Source organism: Drosophila novamexicana, unplaced genomic scaffold (genome assembly GCF_003285875.2).
Source record: "Drosophila novamexicana strain 15010-1031.04,08,12 unplaced genomic scaffold, DnovRS2.1 tig00001302-arrow-arrow-pilon, whole genome shotgun sequence".
NCBI lineage: Eukaryota > Metazoa > Arthropoda > Insecta > Diptera > Drosophilidae > Drosophila > Drosophila novamexicana.
This window is the reverse complement of record NW_020824849.1, coordinates 400,630-422,024: the sequence shown is the minus strand read 5'-3', so window position 1 is coordinate 422,024 and position 21,395 is coordinate 400,630. Positions and strand designations below refer to the sequence as shown.

The 21,395-nt window shown below is 39.2% G+C and overlaps 1 protein-coding gene across 2 annotated transcripts in view; it reads left to right on the top strand.

Annotated features, from left to right (window-relative positions):
- The window catches only part of LOC115767012 (microtubule-associated protein futsch), a 55,737-nt gene that overhangs the window by 11,372 nt on the left and 22,970 nt on the right, over positions 1 to 21,395 (top strand). For both annotated transcript variants that reach the window (XM_030711135.1, XM_030711134.1), the window contains exon 2: positions 16,842 to 16,940. In XM_030711135.1, the coding sequence (XP_030566995.1) occupies positions 16,842 to 16,940 (99 nt within the window). The remainder of the gene's footprint in view (positions 1 to 16,841; positions 16,941 to 21,395) is intronic.

Genomic DNA, 21,395 nt, shown 5'->3' with positions numbered 1-21,395 from the left:
CAACCGCAACGTCAGCGGCAGAGGCAGCGGCAGCGGCAGCAAATCAAATTTGAATTCACTTCAATGACCGTAAATATGTTATGCATAATATGTATCTGACAGATACATTTTGCGATTTGGCCGCAGCTCGAATTGCAATTTTTATTACATATTTGCCGCACATTTCTGTAATTTTATGTGCACCTTTTTATGGCGCAGCACCTGCCCTAAACGACACAGAGCACAACCAAAGAAGAGCAACGTCCCGCGCGTCCCTGAGTGGCACGGGGAGCATTTGATTTGATTAGAGCAACCAAATGGGAACCTTGATTCCACGGCCTTGCCTGCGTTTGGGGGGCGTTTGGGGGGCGCATTTGCGAAATTAAAAGCAGCTAGCATAATCACCAAGCGATTTCCATTTGCTGTTGCCAGTTTTCGTCTTCGCTTACTTTTTTTGTTGGTCGACTGCCAAAATGCGACACATGGCCAAACAGCAGCAGCACCTAAAAGCAGGCAGCTATCAATGTACTCTTGGCCAACAATTTCAATATAGCCCAGCTGCTGACCATAGCAATGCAAATTAAATCCCGTAAAATCTGTTGAAATGATCTGGCCAAATTGGTAAACGTGCTTTAAGCTTAGAGTGTTGCCTTAAGTATTTAAAATTGCATAAAATCTCTTACTAAACGTGCTTTCAGTTTAAATTGATATTGATTTAGATGTCAACGCTGCAAACCCAGCCAACTTTTTCGATGGTTCGAATCATGCTTAAAGCGTATGTAAAATGCCTTAAGGTTGCTTTCGTAAATCAAGTTTGAAATGATCGTTAGAGCAAAGTATAAAGATCTGTAACTTGCATTGGCGTTACTTTTCAAACATATCCTTGGAAAGGAATTTGTAGCCGAAACTGTACCCACCCAATCTTTGACCACCATTTCCACCAAGGAGTAATGATTTTTGCGAAAAGTATTAAATACGTCTTAAATGAATGTTCTTAAAGATCTTTGCCTATAAGCTTACACCTGAAATCTTGCTCGTTCAACCTTTGACCTGTATTTATCATCCAAAAAGGGTGCATATTGCGTATAGTTCGTTTCAGGCTTAGGTAGTTTTTTATTCAAATGTTCTTGATTAGAAATAACATTGAGTACGGGCCTTAAACAAATCGATAAAACAGGTTTAGACTAACATACATATTGATAAGTTTAACGACATGTGTAATACTATTTTTATCGATCAACTTTAAGTAAGCTCCAGCTAGATAATTTTAATAATCTCTATTTGCAACCAGTTGTGACATTTGTAACCTACTGTACTTTTATATGTAATTTTAACGATCAACCCATCTACTTGAATTTGTTTTTAAAGAGCTTCTGACAATAGCAAATAGATTTGAATGCGTTTGCAAATATGGCCTTAATATGACTTTAAGCTCAAAGCTCCATCAATTGTTCCTCTCTCTAACTAAGCCAACAGGCTTAGTTAGGTCTTAAAGCAACTACTTATGTTAATCATTATTATTATTATTATTATTATCATTTTTGTTATTATTAATAATATTGGTTGGCTGAAAAGTAACAAATTTTCTTAATCTCAGTCCAACTAAACTTTAGTACTCACTCTAACTTAGCCTGTCATGGGAAATTCGTTGAAGCCAGTGTTGGCAAAGTTCAAGTTTAATGTTTATTGGAAAACAGCGACCACAAAAGTGTTCGTAAATGGGCCCTGGCTTGATTAAATTTTGCCAACGGGCTGCATTAATGGGCTTTGCCAGAAGAGTGCCAAATTGCCTATTATAAAGCGTTTATATGTTAATTAAAGTCTCTGAGTGTGTGTGTGTGTGTGTGTGTGTGTGTGTAATATATACTCGCCTGCTTTTGGGTGCCCCATGAGCTCGGCAAAGTGGAGCAAATTGAAATTAGAACCAGCGACGCGTCGCCTCGTCGAGAGGGCAACAAATTTCGCAATTTCCTGTCAGCCAATGAATGATGAAATGCGGGCCACGATTCCCACGGCCATCTGCCTAGAATCTTCTCGTTGTATGTGTGTATGTGTGTGGGTTGGCACGTGTATGCGTGTGTGTAGATTGAATTTTGTCGCCCCACATGAAAATTGCAAAAATCGTTGACAAATTGCATTCTGGGCGCCTGCTGGCAATCTTCAGCTCAAGCGCTGATTGACTTTTTGGCTTTATTGCAAGTGGTTAAAAGCCTGCATTTCCTTGGCTTTGCCTGCACCTGTGTGTGTGGGGGTGTGGGTGTGTGTGTGCGTGTGTAGCTGCTCAATCAGCAGGCAGCCATTCAATACAAATTCATTTCAAAGAAACATAAATTCAACAGAAAAAGGCGACCGAGCAAATTGTAACTGGTTTTTATTGCCATCGCTGTCGCATCAACGCCCCAGCCACTATATCTGTGTGTGTGTGTGTGTGTGTGTCTGTATGGGTGTTGCAGATAAGCAGAATAGCTGGCATCGACCATCCCCCCTTTCCGGTTTTCTAAAGCTGCTTGAGGCATTTTGTATTGTGGCCGCCATCCGTGAACCCTTGACATTTAGCAGCCGTTTACCGCTGTGCCTGCTATCCGTTAGTCAGGCATGAAATTGAAATTTATAATGTTGGCGCATGAACTGCACTTCAAACTACACACACACACACACAGACACACTCACTTACACAAAAACTGCATGTAATAGGTGGTAGAGCAGAGCGCCTATCTCTCGAGAAATCAGCTGACGATCGAGCAGGTGCACGGGCCGTGGCTCGTGTGGCTCGTGTGCTCGCCTTGTTGTGTGCCAGCTGAAAAAGGTCACAACGCTGCCAAGCGAAAGGTTTCAGATGGTGCCCAGATTAAATTACAGCACATAAATTGATGGCACTTCAAGTTAATACATGCATAGGTTAAGCTAACTGCTGGAATTCAGTCAATTTTAACAAAGGCTTTGCTTGGCAAACGCGTGTTGCTTGACATTGATAAAAGATGAATGAGGATATATAACATATAGATACATGAATAAATAGATTTTCCAATAATTAATATGTCAATTGGGAAACATAACTAACCAACAAACCTTTTAATTGAAAAATTGAGAAATAATCCATATAGTTCTGATTAGCTTGACAGCTGTTAAAGGACTTCAAGAAACAGATTGGCGTAGTCAAAAGTTTTTAAAAGATGGAATATTGCTTCGAATTCACTTCACTTCATATTCACTTCCGTTGATCATATAGAGATTATGCCGTTTCAAGGCGACATAGTTTCACGCGAAGATCTTTAGCTTGTATTAAGAAACTGAATTAGAACTAGAAACTTCACCCTCCAAATCATTGACCCCCATTTCCATCAACGAGTAATTGATTTTCCAAAAAGTGGGAAACAACCCTAAAATGAATTTCAACAAAGATATTGGAAAACGAGTTTGAGGCCAGTTATATACATAAAGATAGAAGGTTAGCTTAGAAATTGAAAATTTCTTAATTAAGTTAAAAGTATGCTTGGTTGTTAATATCCCTTATTGTGTGTTGGGGCGTGTGTGTATATGTGTGTATATATATGAGTATATGTGTGGGTCACTCGTCAATTAGTGGCAAACAGTTTATATCAACTGGAGACCAGGCAGACATTTCGAGCTGATGTTAGTAAATTGTCATGAAAATCGCATCTATGCGAAAGTCGCAATGTTTCATTTTCCAAAATATGGCCAAAAGCCTGTTCGTGTAGTTTTGTGTTTGTGTGTATTTTGGGCGTGTCCTCCACTAATTAGCAGGTAACATTTTACCAGCAAAACAGCCAGTGTCAAGGAGCTGGTCAAACTTGAGAATTAAATTAAATTATATGTCCGGGGGCAAATGGAAAATGGTCTGCGGAGACAAACATGTTTGCCTGAGTATTTGCATTTGTCACATATTAATAAATAAATTAAAGAAATTGTTATCTCAAGCGCTTATTTGAACGACAAGCTGCCTGTAGCATTTGTTAGTAGAGCATTTGCCAACCAATTGTGAATGGACAATTAGCCCACCAAATGACCAATTTGCACAAACACAAGATTATACTCAATTAGATAGCGCATTGAGCACTCAATAAATGTCACAAATGGCATAGTTTAACAAACAGAGGCTAGCCTTTTTCTATGGACAAGTGTGGAAAAGAGTAATAAAACGTTGAATAAAAACTACTGTTTTTTTTTTACTTTAATTGACAGTAAACTGTTATACACGGATTTTGGTTAATCCACCAACAATTGCGGAAAATGGGCGGAAAAACGTTTAAAAGCAAAACCTGAGCACAGGGTATTTGCAAGTTGAGCCACTTGCATTTAAGCCCTGCTATTTGTTCTGCTAATTAAAGTCGTTCATTTAGAAACTACAGAGTTACGACTACAGCTCGTATAGCTGACAAATCTATTATTCAACGCATCTGTAAGCCGACACGCAAACTGAGCCCAGCACTCGCGCGTTGCTTGTAGTAAAATGTTAAAGGCGTTTCATTAGCTACTCTGCCCCAAATATATATATTGCTTGCTCTATATATATAACTAGCTCTGCTTGTGTCCAGTTTTGTGTAAGACCAAGTTTAGCGGCGGGGAAAAAATATATGTGAAGCTTAACCTCTTGTGTTCGTTTATTTTTAGTTAGCAGTTTAGCAGCTATGTACACAGTGCCAAAATCCATGTCATGAGACCTTGTCAGCATGTGGACGCCAACAAACTGGAAATTCGCATTCAAATTCAAATTCAAATTTAGATTTAGATGCAGATTTTCACACACACACACACGCACATAAACACACGCCTTGATGCATATGTGCATACGTGCATATGTGTCTGATGTGTGCTTCTGAGCTGGAATTCATAAGAATATGCCACATTGGATCGTTTCGCTGCAGGTGCAGTAAGTTTGCTTCCCTTTGAACAAATCCGCCCCCCGTTCCTGGTCTTTGCCCCTTCCCCATGCGTCCCTTAAGTGTTGCCAGTTGCAGTCGACAAACCGAAAGTTAGTTGCGCGCAGTGCAAATTTATTTTTAGTATCTTCACTGCAGTGCCAGGGCTTTGCTTTATTTGATGAGCCGCACACACCCATACACACACACAAACACACACACACATACGGGCAGTCAGTTGTCAGGCGCAAGTCTGTGTCAGAAATGTCTGAAAAATGTTTTGCCCGTTGCCGTTTTGTTGGCAGCAAAATCGAACGAATATAAACAAACTGTCCACAGTGCGGGAATAGTATGGCGATGGTGGATGGGGTATAGGGGGGGGGGGGGGGTTGGCTTTAGTATTCGGGGTTAAAGAGTTGGCGGAGTTGCTAGGCAGGCACATGTGTAACACATGAGAACACGTGACATGCGGCAGATATGGTAAAATAAAAAAACAAAGCAAAACTAAATAAAAGGGATTGTGTGCCAGCCCGAGGATGCCTCAGCCAGTACCAGCTACATACTGCACATGTCCCTACTAGCCCAGCCCCCGCCACCCCTTCCGCATTGCTTTTCCAGCTGCCCGTTTGTTCAGTAAAGTGTTGTGATTTATGTGCTGCCAGCAGCTTCGCTGCAATCGAATGCGAGCTACGAACAGTGAACTGAATTGTATTCGCACCGAAATAAGAACACGAATGGTGGAAACTATTCACCCCCCATCGCTAACCCCCCTGACGCAACCTGGTCTGGTCTCTGTCAGGCAGCCAAAACTCTTCTGCGGTGTTTGGAATGTGACTGCGACCCTGGGGCCAAGTGCAAAATGCGACTAATGCAGTATTTGCTTCAAAATTGCACTCTCAAAGTGTAAACCAGTGTGAGGCAATACAAAAATATCCATACAGACTGTGCAATATTACAGATCCATAACTATACGGTTGAATAGGCAATATCTCATTAGAATTTGAATGCAATTAATATTAAGTAAACACGGCCGTGGAAAATAAACACCCTTTCCAGATTTGCGGCAATTTTTTTATATTGATAATCCGAATCCGAATGAATGTTGTAATTGCCGAGTCTGGTAAAGACAAAAAAGGTTTCGTAAATACAATTTTCCAATTTTTTATACGGTGGCAATAAAGATTTTTTAGAGGAGCACATTAAACCTTGGTAATATTGAAACTGTTTTCTTCCAAAAATCAAAAAAGATTCCATAGAAAAATCAGTTTGATATAGAAGTCTTATGTCCATAAGATTATTCACATATATACTTCTATGTTTTTGTGTGATTACAGCAAGTTTTCTTATTTGGAAAAGAAAAGCAATAGGTTCCTCATCACAGAGCTCAATATGATCAAGAATATAAACACTTTACCAAGTGAGTTATGGTTCATTCAATGCATTAGACGTGCCATCTGAATGTGTAGAAAATGTAGGATATATGTGAATATATTTTACATGTGTGTTGGGCTTCAGCTTTGCTCTACTGCGCTACGTGGCGTATGCGTAATATGCACAAATGACATATAATATATGTTATATATGCGTGTAGTTATGTCTGCACAAAACCAAACATTTATGCACAATTTATGCAGGGTCATAAAATGTGAGTATTTTATTTGAATGCCAGTGCGAATGCCTTAGTCATATTTTGTGTAAATCGATAAACTGGCATAAATTATGTGAATACGTCGCCCAACCGGGCCTTCAATTTGCAGATACTCTAAGCAGCCTTCGAGCTGGTTGTACTTCGTGTGTGTTGTGTGTGACAGCTGCATATTTTGTAAGTGGCCCGCTTCTTCCAAGCTCCTAGCTTTCGGGGCCACGACGTGGCCAAATTTGCGAGTGCTTCTGTTTATTATATCATATTTTAGCTTTCTTTCAGTTGGTTTCTATATACATATATGGGCTTATATTTTCTGTGTTCGCTCGTTGCTCATTATACCCTGAACCCATTAAAAATGGAGATAAGGGTATATTGTATTTGTGCAAAATCCAAATGTATGTAACAGGCAGAACAAAAAGCTTCTCTGACCCCATAAAGTATATATATTCTTGATCAGCATCAATAGCCGAGTCGATCTAGCCATGACCGTCTGTCGGTCCGTCCATCCGTATGTATGAACGCAAGGATCTCAGAACCTATAAGAGCTAGAGACTTGAAATTTTAGATGAAGGTGCTCCTACTGCCTGCGCAGATCGAGTTTGTTTCCGATAATCGATAACTTACTCCGTTTCCAAGCAATCGATAAAAATCGATATCGTTATCCTGTTTATGCGTTTGATGTTGGAAGAAGAGAAGGGAGCTCCCGACTAGAACCTCTTACTTGTTTAATATGATGTCATGCAAATGGCTTGGGTATGCAAAGCAAGTATATTGATTTAGATAAAGCTACCTATTTATATGGCTTGAATAAATCCAGTGGAGAGAGCTCGATTGGGACAGTACTTCGTTTAGCATAATTTAATGTATCTCACTTGAGATACTCCAAAAAAGGTGAACTTTGCAAGCGAAACGACTTTTTTTTAATGAATGCCATATGATAGTAGGGATCCGGACGCATTCAAAAAGGTATAACATTTTAAAATGAGATTATATTTAGCCAAGATTTTCAAAAAATTGTCAAACAAGTTGAGATATTCGAACCTACCCCGATTTTGGAAAAAAACGTGATGTAACCCCTTGCTTTTTGGTCGATTTGGGTCAAAATTTAGATTTTTATTTTTCTGATGCCAATCGATAGTACTGATCCTTACGAGTCACAAATAGTATAAAATTCCAAAATCTGAGAGTATTTGGCCGAGATAGCCTAAAAAAATTATCAAAAAAGGTTGATTTCACAAGCGAAACGTTTTTTGGTCAACAACTTTTTCCAACCCATCAATTTTTAATTTCTGAATGCCATATGATAGTAGGGATCCGTACGAATTCAAAAAGGTATAATATTTTAAAATCAGATTATATTTACCCGAGATTTAAAAAAAAAATATTCAAAAAAGTTTTGATATTCGAACCTACCCCGGGTAACAGCTCTCGGGTAATAGATCTCGGGTAATAGATACGCGCGGAGATATGACGTTCCAAAACGACATAACTCCGCTTGGAGATATGACGTTCCAAAACGACATAACTCCGCTTGGAGATATGACGTTCCAAATCGACATAGCTCCGCGCGGAGATATGACGTTCCAAAACGTCACGTTTTTTTTCAAAATCGAGGTCGGTGCGAAAATCGAAACTTTTTCGATGATTATACCCTGAACTCATCAAAAATGGCTATAAGGGTATATTGTATTTGTGCAAAATCCAAATGTATGCAACTGGCAGAAGGAAGCTTCTCCGACCCCATAAAGTATATATATTCTTGATCAGCATCAATAGCGGAGTCGATCTAGCCATGTCCGTCTGTCTGTCCGTCCGTCCGTCCGTCCGTATGTATGAACGCAAGGATCTCAGAACCTATAAGAGACTAGAAATTTTAGATGTAGGTCCTCCTAGTGCCTGCGCAGATCGAGTTTGCTTCCGATAATCGATAACTTACTCCGTTTCCAAGCAATCGATAAAAATCGATATCGATATCCTGTTTTTTGGGCAATTTTGGGAAATAATAAGAGATAGAGTCACCAAACTTGACATATAGCTTTTAAAATAGAATATATATATGTATTTGATATTGGAAGAAGAGGATTCAGGGTTTCCCCTAGTCGGGAGCTCTCGACTAGAGCCTCTTACTTGTTTTATTTTGAGAACCTGGCCCGGTCCTGTGTCTAATTCTAATAAATGTGCGCATTAGCATTTGTTTTTCAAATCTCATGTTACAGCGCGCAATGGAAAACTTTTACGCAAAATTTGCCCCAGATGTTTTTACCCAGCAGCATCCCCGTCCCTTTTTAGCCATTTCCTTGATATTTCGTGCTGCTTACATGTTGTTTACAGCGTCTGGTTTTGGTCGAATTTGCAGCAAGCCATTAACATTGATTAGCCATTGGGTTAAAGCAACACTTCATAAGATTACGCATACGTCATGTTGGACAAAGCACACACACACACACACTCACACTCACAGATGGCGCATTAAAATATCGAAATGAGTCAACAATGAAAATAAATGAGCGCATGACGCATGACCCAAGAGCTGACGCAATTTTTGAATTATAAAGGAACCCAGTGAAGAATAAAAATAGAATCGATTTACTTCGAGAAGGTGACAATTGTGTCGCGTCAAATTTTAAGCCCACTGACCAAAAGCCGTGTATAAAATTTCTTGGTCATAACGAAATTGTTTTAATCGGAATCTGATGATAGTTATTCCTTGACTGACTGACGGACTGACTGAATAAATGGTTGACTGACTGGCTGAATGATTGATTGATTAACTGCCTGATTTCTGTCTTATTGGCTCACTGGCTGATTAATACATTGACTGACTAGCCGATGTATTTTTGACTGAATGACCGACTGGTTGACTAATTGACTGAATGGTTTAAAAAATGCTAATTGGCTGACTGACAGGCTGACTGACTGACTGACTTATCGATTGACTTTCTGGCTGACTGATTGATTGATTGACTGCCTGACTATGACTGACTGACCAACTGGTTGACTGATTGACTGAATAGTTTAAAGATAAGCTAATTGGCTAAGTAACGGACTGACTGACTAAACGATTGACTAACTGATTGATTGTTTAACTGACTGATTTGCTTCTGAATTACTGACTGACTGATTAATATATTGACTGACTGACCGACTGGTTGACTGGATTCTGTCGTTCCAAAACGTGATATCTCCGCACGGATATGTGTATGTCGTAGCATATGTCGCTTTAAAACGACATAATCTCGCGATGTTCTAAGCGTTATATCACTGCGAGGAGATAAGAGTTGTATCGTGTAAGCATCTTAATATCAGAAAAGCTGTTGGAAAAGCACGGCAAATTTACGTGCCAGACAAAATTTGCAAATACCGTTTGTCTGTTTCTATTTAAAAATAGAGAAATTTGCAAATACTGTCTGTTTCCATTTACTATGCAAGATAAATAGTTTGTGTGATGAGGCTAACCGTTTGGATAGGCAATTGGTATTAATCTGCGCTTGTCTATTGCTAATAAGTAACTGTGCCACAACTGAAGCGGCATGTCACCTGACGAAGCGGCTGCCTGCGGCGGGTGGCAGCTGACTTCCGCTTCGAAAGTGAGCGGGTTGTCAACTGTTGCTATGAGCCGGGCCCACGCCCCCTATCAGCCCGTAGGCAGAATTGCTGATTGAGTTGCTGTCATCGTTGTTTGTCGTTGTCGGCGTTGTCAGCGTTGTTTTTGTTGTTGTTGGGGCCTCGAAACTGTGCTACTTGTTTGCACAAATAGTTGCATAATTTTGTGCACTCGCGCTAAAAGCCACTCGACGCCCACCCCACTACCCCACTCGCTCTTCTCAATTGGGGCGTGGCTGGCAGTCAGCTGCCGGATGCGGGCGTTCGGCGTGTTGATTTTGATGTAGCTAAAAAGCCACTTGTCGTTTGTTGGCTGCTCTTGAAGTTGTGCGCGTTGAACAAGTTTGCACAGCCAAATGAATGTGATGCATCCACGCTCATTGCCCCCCCCCCCCCCCCTGGCGACCCCCATCCCTCGCCACAGCAGTGGCAGCACCGGATTCCTTAAGCCTGCAGACTGCAGCCAAAGGGCCAAATGTTTCGCAATGCATAAATAAATACATTAAAAAGAAATTAAGCACTCGACGACCCCTAATTGCGTTTTATGTGCATTGTAAACTTGTTTTTCTCTCACCGTGGAATATCTGTTAGATAAGTAGCTAAGCATCCATCTCAGCCAGCTGCAATTAGTGCTATAAAGCGTGAGTTGGCTAAATACTAAATTCCGCTTAAAATAACAATAATGTATATTCTAACATCGGGAAAAACTGAAAAAGCAAAGTAAGAAAGAACTGTTTTGTTTCTGGGATTCGATTTTCTTTTTGGCAGACAGCAGTGTTGTTTTTCATCAGGATTCAATCTAATAACTGACCTTAAGTTTCCGTTTGTCAACCGAATTTTGCACATCCTTGAGCCGTGGATTTGGCTAAGTCTTGGTTTGTTGAATATATTCTTGATTACTTGATTACTTCGGTTCGTTCCCCATATATAAGATTATGTTAATATATTAGGAGCATTATGCAGTTATGTAAATGAAGTTCGTAAATGCTGAGTGTGGTCAGGATATCTAAAAAAAGTAATATAAAAAACTTGTACACGCAAAAATGATATTTGATTTAAACCTAAAAAAGCAAAGAACTAAAAATAAGCCTTTAAAAGTTAGAAGAGACTAGAGCGTAAAACAAAATGTAATGTTAAAACAAGGCCCCAAATGGTATTCAATGGAATTCTGTTTGTTTTTCGAACTTTGAGCTAACCCAACTCACAATACAGAAAGACCACTCGTTAAATATTGGAAGGGTTCATTAAAGTTGAATATTAAGCACGGGCAACTGGCGGGATAAAACAGCTGACAAGCCAAAACAGCCAACAAAAAGCTAGGAAAGCAAGTGTGTGTAAGTGTATGTGTGTGGGTGTGGGTGTGTGTGTGTGTCTATAGGTGTAGGTGGGAGTGTGAGTGTGACTTGTGTGTGTGAGAGTCCATTGTAGATACTGATTTGCGCACTCATTGCAAGTTTGAATTACTCGCTGGTGGCTGTAAACATTTCAGTGGCCCAGCTGTAAGAGTCGAGATAAAAGCAAAGCAGATTTAAAGAGTGAGAAAACGTGCAAGAAAATGAAAATGAAAATGAAAATGCAAATGAAAACAATACTGGGCCTGATTGGACACAACTGATAAGCAGCATGATGACGATAAGGACGTATAGACGAGCTGATTGCCCACAGACTGGGCCAGCCGAGCCGGAGCTGGGAACACTGCGCCTGACTTGTTGTCGTGCTGCCGAGGCAATTAAAATCAAAGGCCCAAGGCCACAGCAACTGCGACAGCGAGTGCGAGTGCACGAGCTGCAGATAGTCTCTGTAGAGATAGAGAGAGAGAGAGAAAGTGAGATGAAGACAACAACTTTAGCGCATACAGCGATTCATAATTGGCGATAAGAAATGTAATTAATTGGCACAAGCTGATTTATGTGACAAAACGCAAAGGATAACAGAGAAGCTGAATATAAATAAGCCTCAAACTTATCATAATCAAAGGATGCCTTATTCATGAACAAAAATATATACTCGGCAAGCAGAAGATTGAATACTCTTGTGGACATGCGGGGAGCATATTGAAATTTACTTATTTTTTTTCGCATTATTTTTTTTTTACCGATTATTTTTTAATAAAACTTAATAAGATTTAGCTCAAATGTAAGCAGCTAAGTAGAATTTTTAAGTGCCAGGCTTGGTTTAAATGTCTTGAAAAACAAAAATAAATTTTTTATGAAAGAACTTCTTTTTTCGATCGATTGATCCCACGGCTGATATACTTAATGATATAGTGGTTCTCACAAACCGCCCGCAACGGCAAGAAGAATCTAAGCAAAGTTTGAAGACTTTGTTATATCGCCTCGGCTGTTGATACTGATCAATAATATAAGTAAGTGTATACTTACCTTATTGGGTGGGTAGGTAGATATGCCTCCTTCTATGCGTTACAAATTCGATGACAATTATAATAGCCTGTGCAAGAGTATAAGTATGCAGTAAACACTTTAAGGCGAGCTTTATTGTATTATTTGCTCTTATTAAATTTGGCTTATTGTTGACATTGACTCAATACATTTTGGCTTAGTCAGCTGCTGTTGACAATGACTTGATGATACAATTTTGTATTGTTGCTGCAAGCCAAAGAAATTCACTGCCAGAAAAATAATGTGCGCATTGCAAAAGACACTTTGGACAGCAAATCCTTGGTCAACAAAAAGTGTCCACTCGATAGGGACACGTCTTACCAAGTGTCACTTTATCTGTTTTAGAGATAGTAAGAGCTAAAGATTTGAAATTTGAAAGGTAGCTGCTGGAATTGCTTGCGCAGATCAAGATCGATACATAGAGATTTTCATTTGAGGTTTTTTGAGCATAATTTGCCATTTAATGAGTCAAACTCACAAAATCTACTATTTCGTACAGTATACAAAGCTGAAATCTCCGAATTTCTCCGGGCACCAAACTCATCAATATGGGATCATATAAAATCTGGTAATATCTGTGCCTCTTGATGACATTGCAACAGACGTGTCGCTCAGTCGGACGCCCTTACATTTCATTGTTGTAATTCATTGTAACTAATCAAGGAGAATTGCTGTAGCTTAATTAAAATTAATAACATTAGTTAAGACGAGTAGCGTATTGTTCATTTGATTGTGTAATTCAGTAATAAAACAAGCAGCTCCGAAAAGCAAAGGTTACAAATTAAACACTTGACATTGAAGCGAACCTGTGCAAGAACTTATATAAATAAATGAGTAGCAGCTTCACACACACACACACACACACTAAGCCAGAAGCACATGAAAAATTGAAGACTCACTCGCAGATATCAACGCATAAATACTTAATGACTGTGCGAACGAACACATACACAAACACATATGCATCAAGGCACTGTGGCGCCACCTGGCCTCAGACTCTGCCGTAGACAGCGAGCTACGTTTCGAGCTCTGTTCCCAGCGTCTGAGTGGCTTTATTCGCCAGATGATTGCTCAAGAGAGCGTCCAACACACACACACACACATGCACACACACACACATACCCTGTATGTGTGTGGATGTAAGGCAGCGCACATCCAGCGCGTTTCCTCATTATTTTTGTGCAATCGCTGTAGGCGCTTTGGGTGCTGCCTTTTCCACGACCCTTCCGTCTTTATCCCTATTGTTGTTGCGCCTTTTTGTTTGCCCGCACAATATTCCGATCCGGCTCATGTGCCTCTATATGTGTGTGTGTGTGTGTGTGAAAAGTGTTAAGATTTTAAATTTTTATGCCGCATGCTGTTGTTGTTTATGCGCATTTCTTCTTTTTAATTTTTTTTGTTGAATTTTGTTCTGTGCCATTGGCTTTTGTTGCTGTTGCCAGCCATTTGTGCAAATTGCTCAACAGTGTGCAGCCAAAGAGAAAGAAGAAGAGACAGCAACAGCAAGAGCAGGAACAGCATTAATAATACCATTTGTTGAACTGGGCTTAGAGATCCAAGCGACATCAGCGATTTGGTTGGCTATTGAATCTGATGATGAAGACACTTGAAAAGAAATTTGCTCGAAACAGTTCGCTAAAGTTGACAATTAATTACATTGAAGTTAGACTTTCTCATTTGCTTAAGCACGCAATACTTAATGCTTATAGGCAAATATTTTAAAAATAAATTGGGTAACACAGTGTTAACGACCTTAGATGAAAACGTAGTGGATGTCTAAGGTGAGACCAAAACGTTTGCTCTATAAGACCTCCAGATAAATTGTCGTTTATCCAGTTTACAGCTTGATACAATACAATAAACATTAAAAAGAAAAAATAAGTTTACAACTCGAACCTGATTCCCGCTTTAGATTTGATTCGGGAACCTGGTTTTCCACATCAATGCACTCCGGCTGTCCTATATATTATAAAAAGCGTAATAAAATTCGATGTCTTTCAAGTTAAGACTTTCACTTCAACATTTAAAAATCGCACGTGTTCCTTGTCTTCACATGGTTCACATGGTTATTCATGCTTAATGGTATGAAGCAATCAGGTTCAAGAAGAAAAAAAGAGAAGAAGAAGAAGAAGAGATTACAACCTGTATGTGCAACTTTTATGCCTTGTGGTCCTGGCAAACACGTTGCCTGAGTTGACAGCTTCATTTGTGTGAGCTTTATGCGCATTAACATCAGGCAGTCTAGAGTATTCCGGCATAAAAAATGAAAGTTAAGCGCTCATTAAGGCATCATTATAATAAGTAATTCATGGCATGGAGTACGAATGCTCGTGTATCTGCTGCTCATTAAATTGCGAAAGCGGCCGTGACTTGGAAATAATTCGCAGTTATGCCTCGAGACGGTAAAATGAAAACATTCGCAAATAAGACTCAACAGTACGAGTCTATTTGAATGTACATATACCAACTATATTTAAAAAAGAAGCAAGGCCATTCAGCAATTAGGAGTCGAGTGCTCTTACAACAGCTACAAATGCAAGCAAACTTGTCAGAAATTAAATAGCAACTAAACATTTATTTTATTCTGTGCAAATTGGAGAGCTCTGCAGTTGACCAGTACAAATAAAACCGGAAAGGTTTAAACATGGCAACAGGAAAATAAATGCTAATGATGCACTTTCTTTGTCTGGTGGGGCAACTATTTTGGTCTATGTATTTGCAAATACTTGCGCTGAAGTATCCTGCCATACGACAATACACAAACACAAACATAGACACCGACACACACGCATGCACACCCACCCACTCACTGTAGATGAAGGCTGACTTAATTTGTTTACTAAATGACATAATACTAAAAAGGCCAACTGGCACTGGCATGGGGTAGCTATATTTAGACATAAAGCAATTCCATGCGAGCCAACTAAATATCAAAAGCAAGGACATGAAAAAAGACAATAATAAAGGCAACACTCCAGACTCACACACATACACACTCTCTCACACACACACAGTTAATGTGCTTGAGTGTGTGCACACCATGACGTATGCGTAATGCGCAGAAGGAGCCTCAAGTGCTGCGTTCTGCGTTTTACTTTCTCATGTTGGCCATTTATCAAAATGCCAACAAATTACAAAAACAACAGACACATTATGTTATTGTAAAATAAATTAAGAAGTATAAACTATAAGGTAAACGTATATTTAATATACGCTCTTTGATAAATGAGCCAGCGTCAAGTTTAAGCAACAAAATGACAGCTAGTCAACAAGCGCTACTGGCGAATAAAGTTTCTACGTATTTACTTGTGCATTACATATGCATTGCCCTAATATAAATAGAAAAGTAAATAATATGCATTGTTATTTTCCGAACATAATACCAGCGTGCACATTCATGTCTGTCCAAGGATATGTCTTAATTAATAAGTGCAGTTGCAAGCCAGCAATTATCATTGAAACCTGCGAAATACGAGCCTATGCTAATGCATACTTTGCCTAATAATTAAACTAGTACGGCTATTAAAATTCAATGAAAATTAACATCAGTTGTTATGGCTACAAGGCATAAGACTTTAAAAGAAAACGCATAAAGCTTGATTGAAACATTGTAGGAACAATATTAATATTTAATAAGAGCAATTTTGTTTGAGCTTGCTTTAATTGCCCAATGAATAAAAATTAACGGCAAAGTAATTCCAGTCATTAAATATGCGACGTTTAACGCCTCATTAATAAATTGTGGTCTGCCAAAGGCAACGTATTTAGCTTAGCTGAGAAATTTTTCAGTCTAAAGAGTTTAAGCTGTGGGAATAATCTTGATAAAAGCTTTGATGTGCTTTGAAAGCTGAAGCTTGTCGCATAAAGATTTATGTAAATGAAAGTAAATTAAAGCTGATCAACATACATTTTAAAGCTTCTATTCATTTAATTTAAATAAATCCTCTAAAATGTTTGCGTATGCCTAAAAAGCTAGAGGTAACACAAGCTTAATAGCATAGCAAGACAAGATGTCTGAAAAGCTATAAGCTTTATGTGAGATAATTTATTTAAGTTTAAGCTTCCAACTAGTTTATTCGTACCAAAGATCCAAAAGCTTTAAGTCAACCAAATCTAATGTTAGGGCTCAATATGACTTAAAAGTTTTCTTTACAAACTCTCAAATATAATAAATTAAATCTAATCTTAACTTTGGCATCGCTGATATCGGCTATTAAGCCATTCAGCTGATTAAATAAATCGATTCCATCTTTTTATATCAAAGTCCTTTTTGTGATGGTTTTTTATATGAGACTAAACCCTGCTGTTTTTGCACTCTGCTTCTGTCACTTGCAGGTTTCCTCTCCTGGGACGTATCCGATTGTCATGTCGACTTGGAGGAGGAGCTCAATACAATAACACAACATGCACCCGAGGGCGAGGAAGCGCGTCACGGTAAGTCAAATGTCAAATGAATGGAAACCCATTCAATCAAAAACGAGCCGTCAGCAAATTGGGCCAACAACAAATTTAATAGAACGGTGAACGCAATTGAAAGCTGTCGAGCTGGCAGCTCATTAGAGCGAAGAAGAAAAATGTATATTATTAATAGTAATAAATGGAATTCAGCTGTAAAAAAGCTAATGACGAACTTGATAGCAATTTGTTTGACTTTTCCAGTTACAATTTATTTTCTGTTCTTTTTCCTTTATTATTTGCAGTCAAACGAGTTGAAAAGTTCAAATTGACAGAGCGAAATGTAAATAGCGTGTGCTGCAAATAAATTTCGAATGATGACTCTGCAATTATTCAACTATTTAACTTTTCAGTGTGCAGCAGAAAATGACAAAAAATTATTATTCCAAGAAATTATGACAATTGTCTTTCAACAGCTATCACAATTGGCATTCATCAAATCCAAAGCTCGAGCTCTCCAAATGATTTCTGTGTGTGTGTGTGTGTTTGTGTGTGTGTGTTTGTGTGTGTGTGTATCTTTTGTGTTAAAATGAATCCAAATCGGAGAGCTGCGCATTTTCATTTTCATCTGCCCCAGTGCAACGGCAGCCGCAACAATAAGAACAACAATATGACACAGCCAGCCAAGTGTCGAGAATTGTGCGGGCCTCTCGGATCTGGTTGTCTTTGCGGATTAGTCGGGACAACGTTGTTGAAATGCATTCAAGTGGCTGCACTGCATCGGGTGAACAGTTTTCACAGTCCCTCAACTGCTGCCTCCTCTTTCATTTATTGTTGTTTGTGTGCCCTTTGCTGCTGATGATGTTCTTGTCATTATTGCTCTCCTTGTTGTTGTTGTTGTTGTTGCGCAAATAGAAGCATTCTACAAGCTGTGCAGAAATTAACGCAAGTTTGCTTGTAGACTTCCATGCTACATGGGTTATAAAAATTGCACTTGACAGCCGATGCAAATATCAAACAAGTAGCACTAGTTACTCATCTGCTCATTGTTGGTTTTTACACTCTTTGAGTTCAGATTCGCTTTGCAGAGCTAATATTAAGCTTTATATTATGTTAAGCGACTCGAGAACCTGTCGGTTCTATCATCAACAGTAAATCTGGTTATCGCCTCTGGAACTTCAAGCGCCTCGCCTTCGTTTCGAATCTTTAAATTCTGTAGAATTGCAACCATCAACTAAGATATGAACATGATAACCTTGTACGTGCGCTAAATTTGTCCAACGTCAAAATCCTTGATTGAAGGACTTTAATTTTTAATTAATTCTATTATGGATAGTAAAGCAAAGAGTCAAAGTAGACATTTTAAACCTAGTAGTTATTGCCATTTATATCCTTGATAATTACCAAGTTTGAAACGCTGTCAGCTATTTAGCAGTCATTGAAGTCAAAGAACTTAATTTTTGGGAGGAGCAAACTCCGTTCTTCGAGCATGTTATAGTCAAATTCAATTTAAGTTTTCAGGCAATGCTTTATTCAAGCTGCTATTTCTCATGTAATGTACAAAATTACAAATTGATTTTACTCCACGGCAGTGTTGTAAAACAACTTCGACTTGCGTAAGTTCAACATTGAACATAGTTTGCGAAAATAATAGCTGTTGGCTGTTTCGAACTTGCAGCAGTTGGTGCAGCATAATAATGGAAATAAAAATGTGTAGCATACTTTGCAGCGCCTGTTGTCAATGATATGCACGGAGACTGTCCTTGGGCTGGCTCGTTGGTAAGTGCAAGACCAGCAGCACCTGCGCTCAATGCCTTTCTGCCATTGTCCAGAACAAGGACTTGGGCAAAGTGTATTCCGCATTTGAATTTCTTGTTTACACTGCTGCAAAAAACCACTCAAATAAAATTCTCAAGTGCTCGGGCGCACGCACCGGCCGAGAGCTCAATAATGATGCCATAAGTCGGGCAATTCAAGTACAGTTGAAGAAATCACTAAAGTTCTAAATGTTGCTGCAGTTGCTGATCTGGGCACGGCTCGCTTGGCGCCTTATGTAGGACAGAGACTTCACGGGGCATTCTAATTTGACAAAGGTTAGGGCGCAACCAGCCGTCGGCAAGTCGATAAACGTCAGCACCTCCACAACAAAGCATGGCCGTGCAGTCCACTCCTGCCTCTTGTTATCCAGCGTCCAGCTATCGTTTACCTAACGCTGCTTTGTTGGCCCTTGTCAACTGCCAACTAGCAGAAGCCTGAACGTTTCCTCTATGCCTTGGCTTTCATGTTTTGTATAAAGTCTTGTCCTCTTGAAAGCTCCTTTTCGGCCGATGCAATGCAGGCGGAGGGGCGCAGGAGCAATTACCAACATTTGTTAACAGGCGCATAATTTATATTTTATAGCTTATACTCATCACGGCGTCGTCCTTCATTATCCACGACAAAGTTATGCTTTAAAATTGAATTTGATGCAGTTTACTTAAGTTTGCTCGTGGGACTTGGTAAAGTTCGCAGCTAAAACTTTGCAAGTGCAACCTCCACAAACGCCCCTCAGTGCTGCACTTTGGCCAACTGCAAGTTACTTCTATTTATTTTCTTGATTAACCTCAGCATTAATATCACTAAGTTGACACTAGGATATATGACCCAAAGGGAAAGATGTATTGGAGCCAGACTCTATTATGCTTGCTAGCTAGTTAACTTATTCAACTAGCGCATAGCAAAAACTATATGATTACAAGGGCGTAAGCCATTCATTGTTTCTGCAAATTTTTTATATCTACATGTGACATTGCAATCCCTTAACTAACCAGATATCATAAATTCAATAAAGTCTTTCAACAATTGGCAGCTGACATTAAAAGCACTCGTCATTCGTTGTACTAACGCACTACTCGTAGCTTGCAATTTTTATGCTATTTACACGCCGCTCCAAGTGGATTCTCTGCTGTTTTTTCAACTGATCACAAATAACAACATCTTCAGACGTGTTTGTTCGTCACTCGTCACGACTTTTATTTGTTTTATTACGTACTCGATACCCTGTAGTTCCAAGCACAGCTTCCTGACGGTTGCACTTGCTACTTCACACTCGTTATACTTTTAAGGCACTCGTCTGTTCACTTCATGTTCGCACTTGCAGCTCATTCAACTGATCATAATATTTAAAAACGTGCATGTAATTGTTCACTCGTTATAATTGCTACTAGCCAGGCGATACACTTTTACGCCATTCGTTGGTCTGTTCTCTCTCAGTACTCGTTAATTGTCATTCGTTATACTTATACGGCACTCGTTAGTTTGTGATGTGTGAATGCAACCGCAGATTTTTGATCTGTTAACAAATTACGGCACTCGTCAGATTGGGTAACTAGCGTTTTATTGTGAGCTTTGCACACTTTTTTATTGCTTAGCTTCCATAAGCACACACATAACCTTTAAAGCCGTACAAATTGTTGAGATAAAATGTATGCAAAAATTGATTGATAGAGCCTGGCAAACATACAGTTGAACTTTCAAATACTAACGCGCACACACATACGTATAACAGACAAGGCCATATTGACAACCACTGTGCAGCTCATGCATAATTCAAGCACAGTCCATGAATAGGATGGCACAGAAATAAGAGAAAGAAATACAATAAGATAGTCGCGCCAACGCCCCTGCAGGCAAAACTTAGGCAAAGAACTGAATGTCGGACAGTCAGTCACACACACCCACATATACATATTTGCATACGTACACTCCCACTCCAAGAATAGCTGTACGCTCCAACTGAGCTTTCAGCGGAGCGAGATGCTTGCCAGAGACATATCTGGCAGCAGGGATAAGCAAATAGAAGAATTCCAGCTTAAAAATAAACGAAAACATATAACTATCGCGTCACCGAATATTGAGTACACTTGCTTCAATAAAAGCTGCTGATTTATCTTGAGCTGATCATAACCAAAATCTGTCAAGAAGTGATTTCCAACTGATAAAGTAAAAATATCGAGAATAATTTAACACAAACCCTTTTCCGATCTATACAAAATATTATGTTCAGGCATATCGGAAAACTTTAGGCAATCCATTTAGCCGCTTCTATTATACCATATATCGTGCCTATACCGATTGTTATTCAGATTGAGTAGATTGATTGCCTGTGTCTACTCCAGTTCCGCAACACTGTTCCTAGTAGTACAGAATTTGGAAAGCTCTTCAACACAGTCCAATTTTAAAACCTAACTTTCAGCAACCTAACTTTCGATAACAATAAAAACAATTGTTACTAAACTGTCGATACTCTCGATTTAACTTCAGCTAGCGTTACATAGTTTGAATTCAAATTTAAAAACAAAAACAAAAAACTTTGAGAACAACTAAAATGCTGAAACACGAGGCGCTCCGCGTTCATCCTTGCTCTGATGCTATATTTCACATGGACGTGAAGGACATTGCTGACAGGCGTCAATCCATATCAGCGACGCTTATCAATGATGCCCGTGACATGAG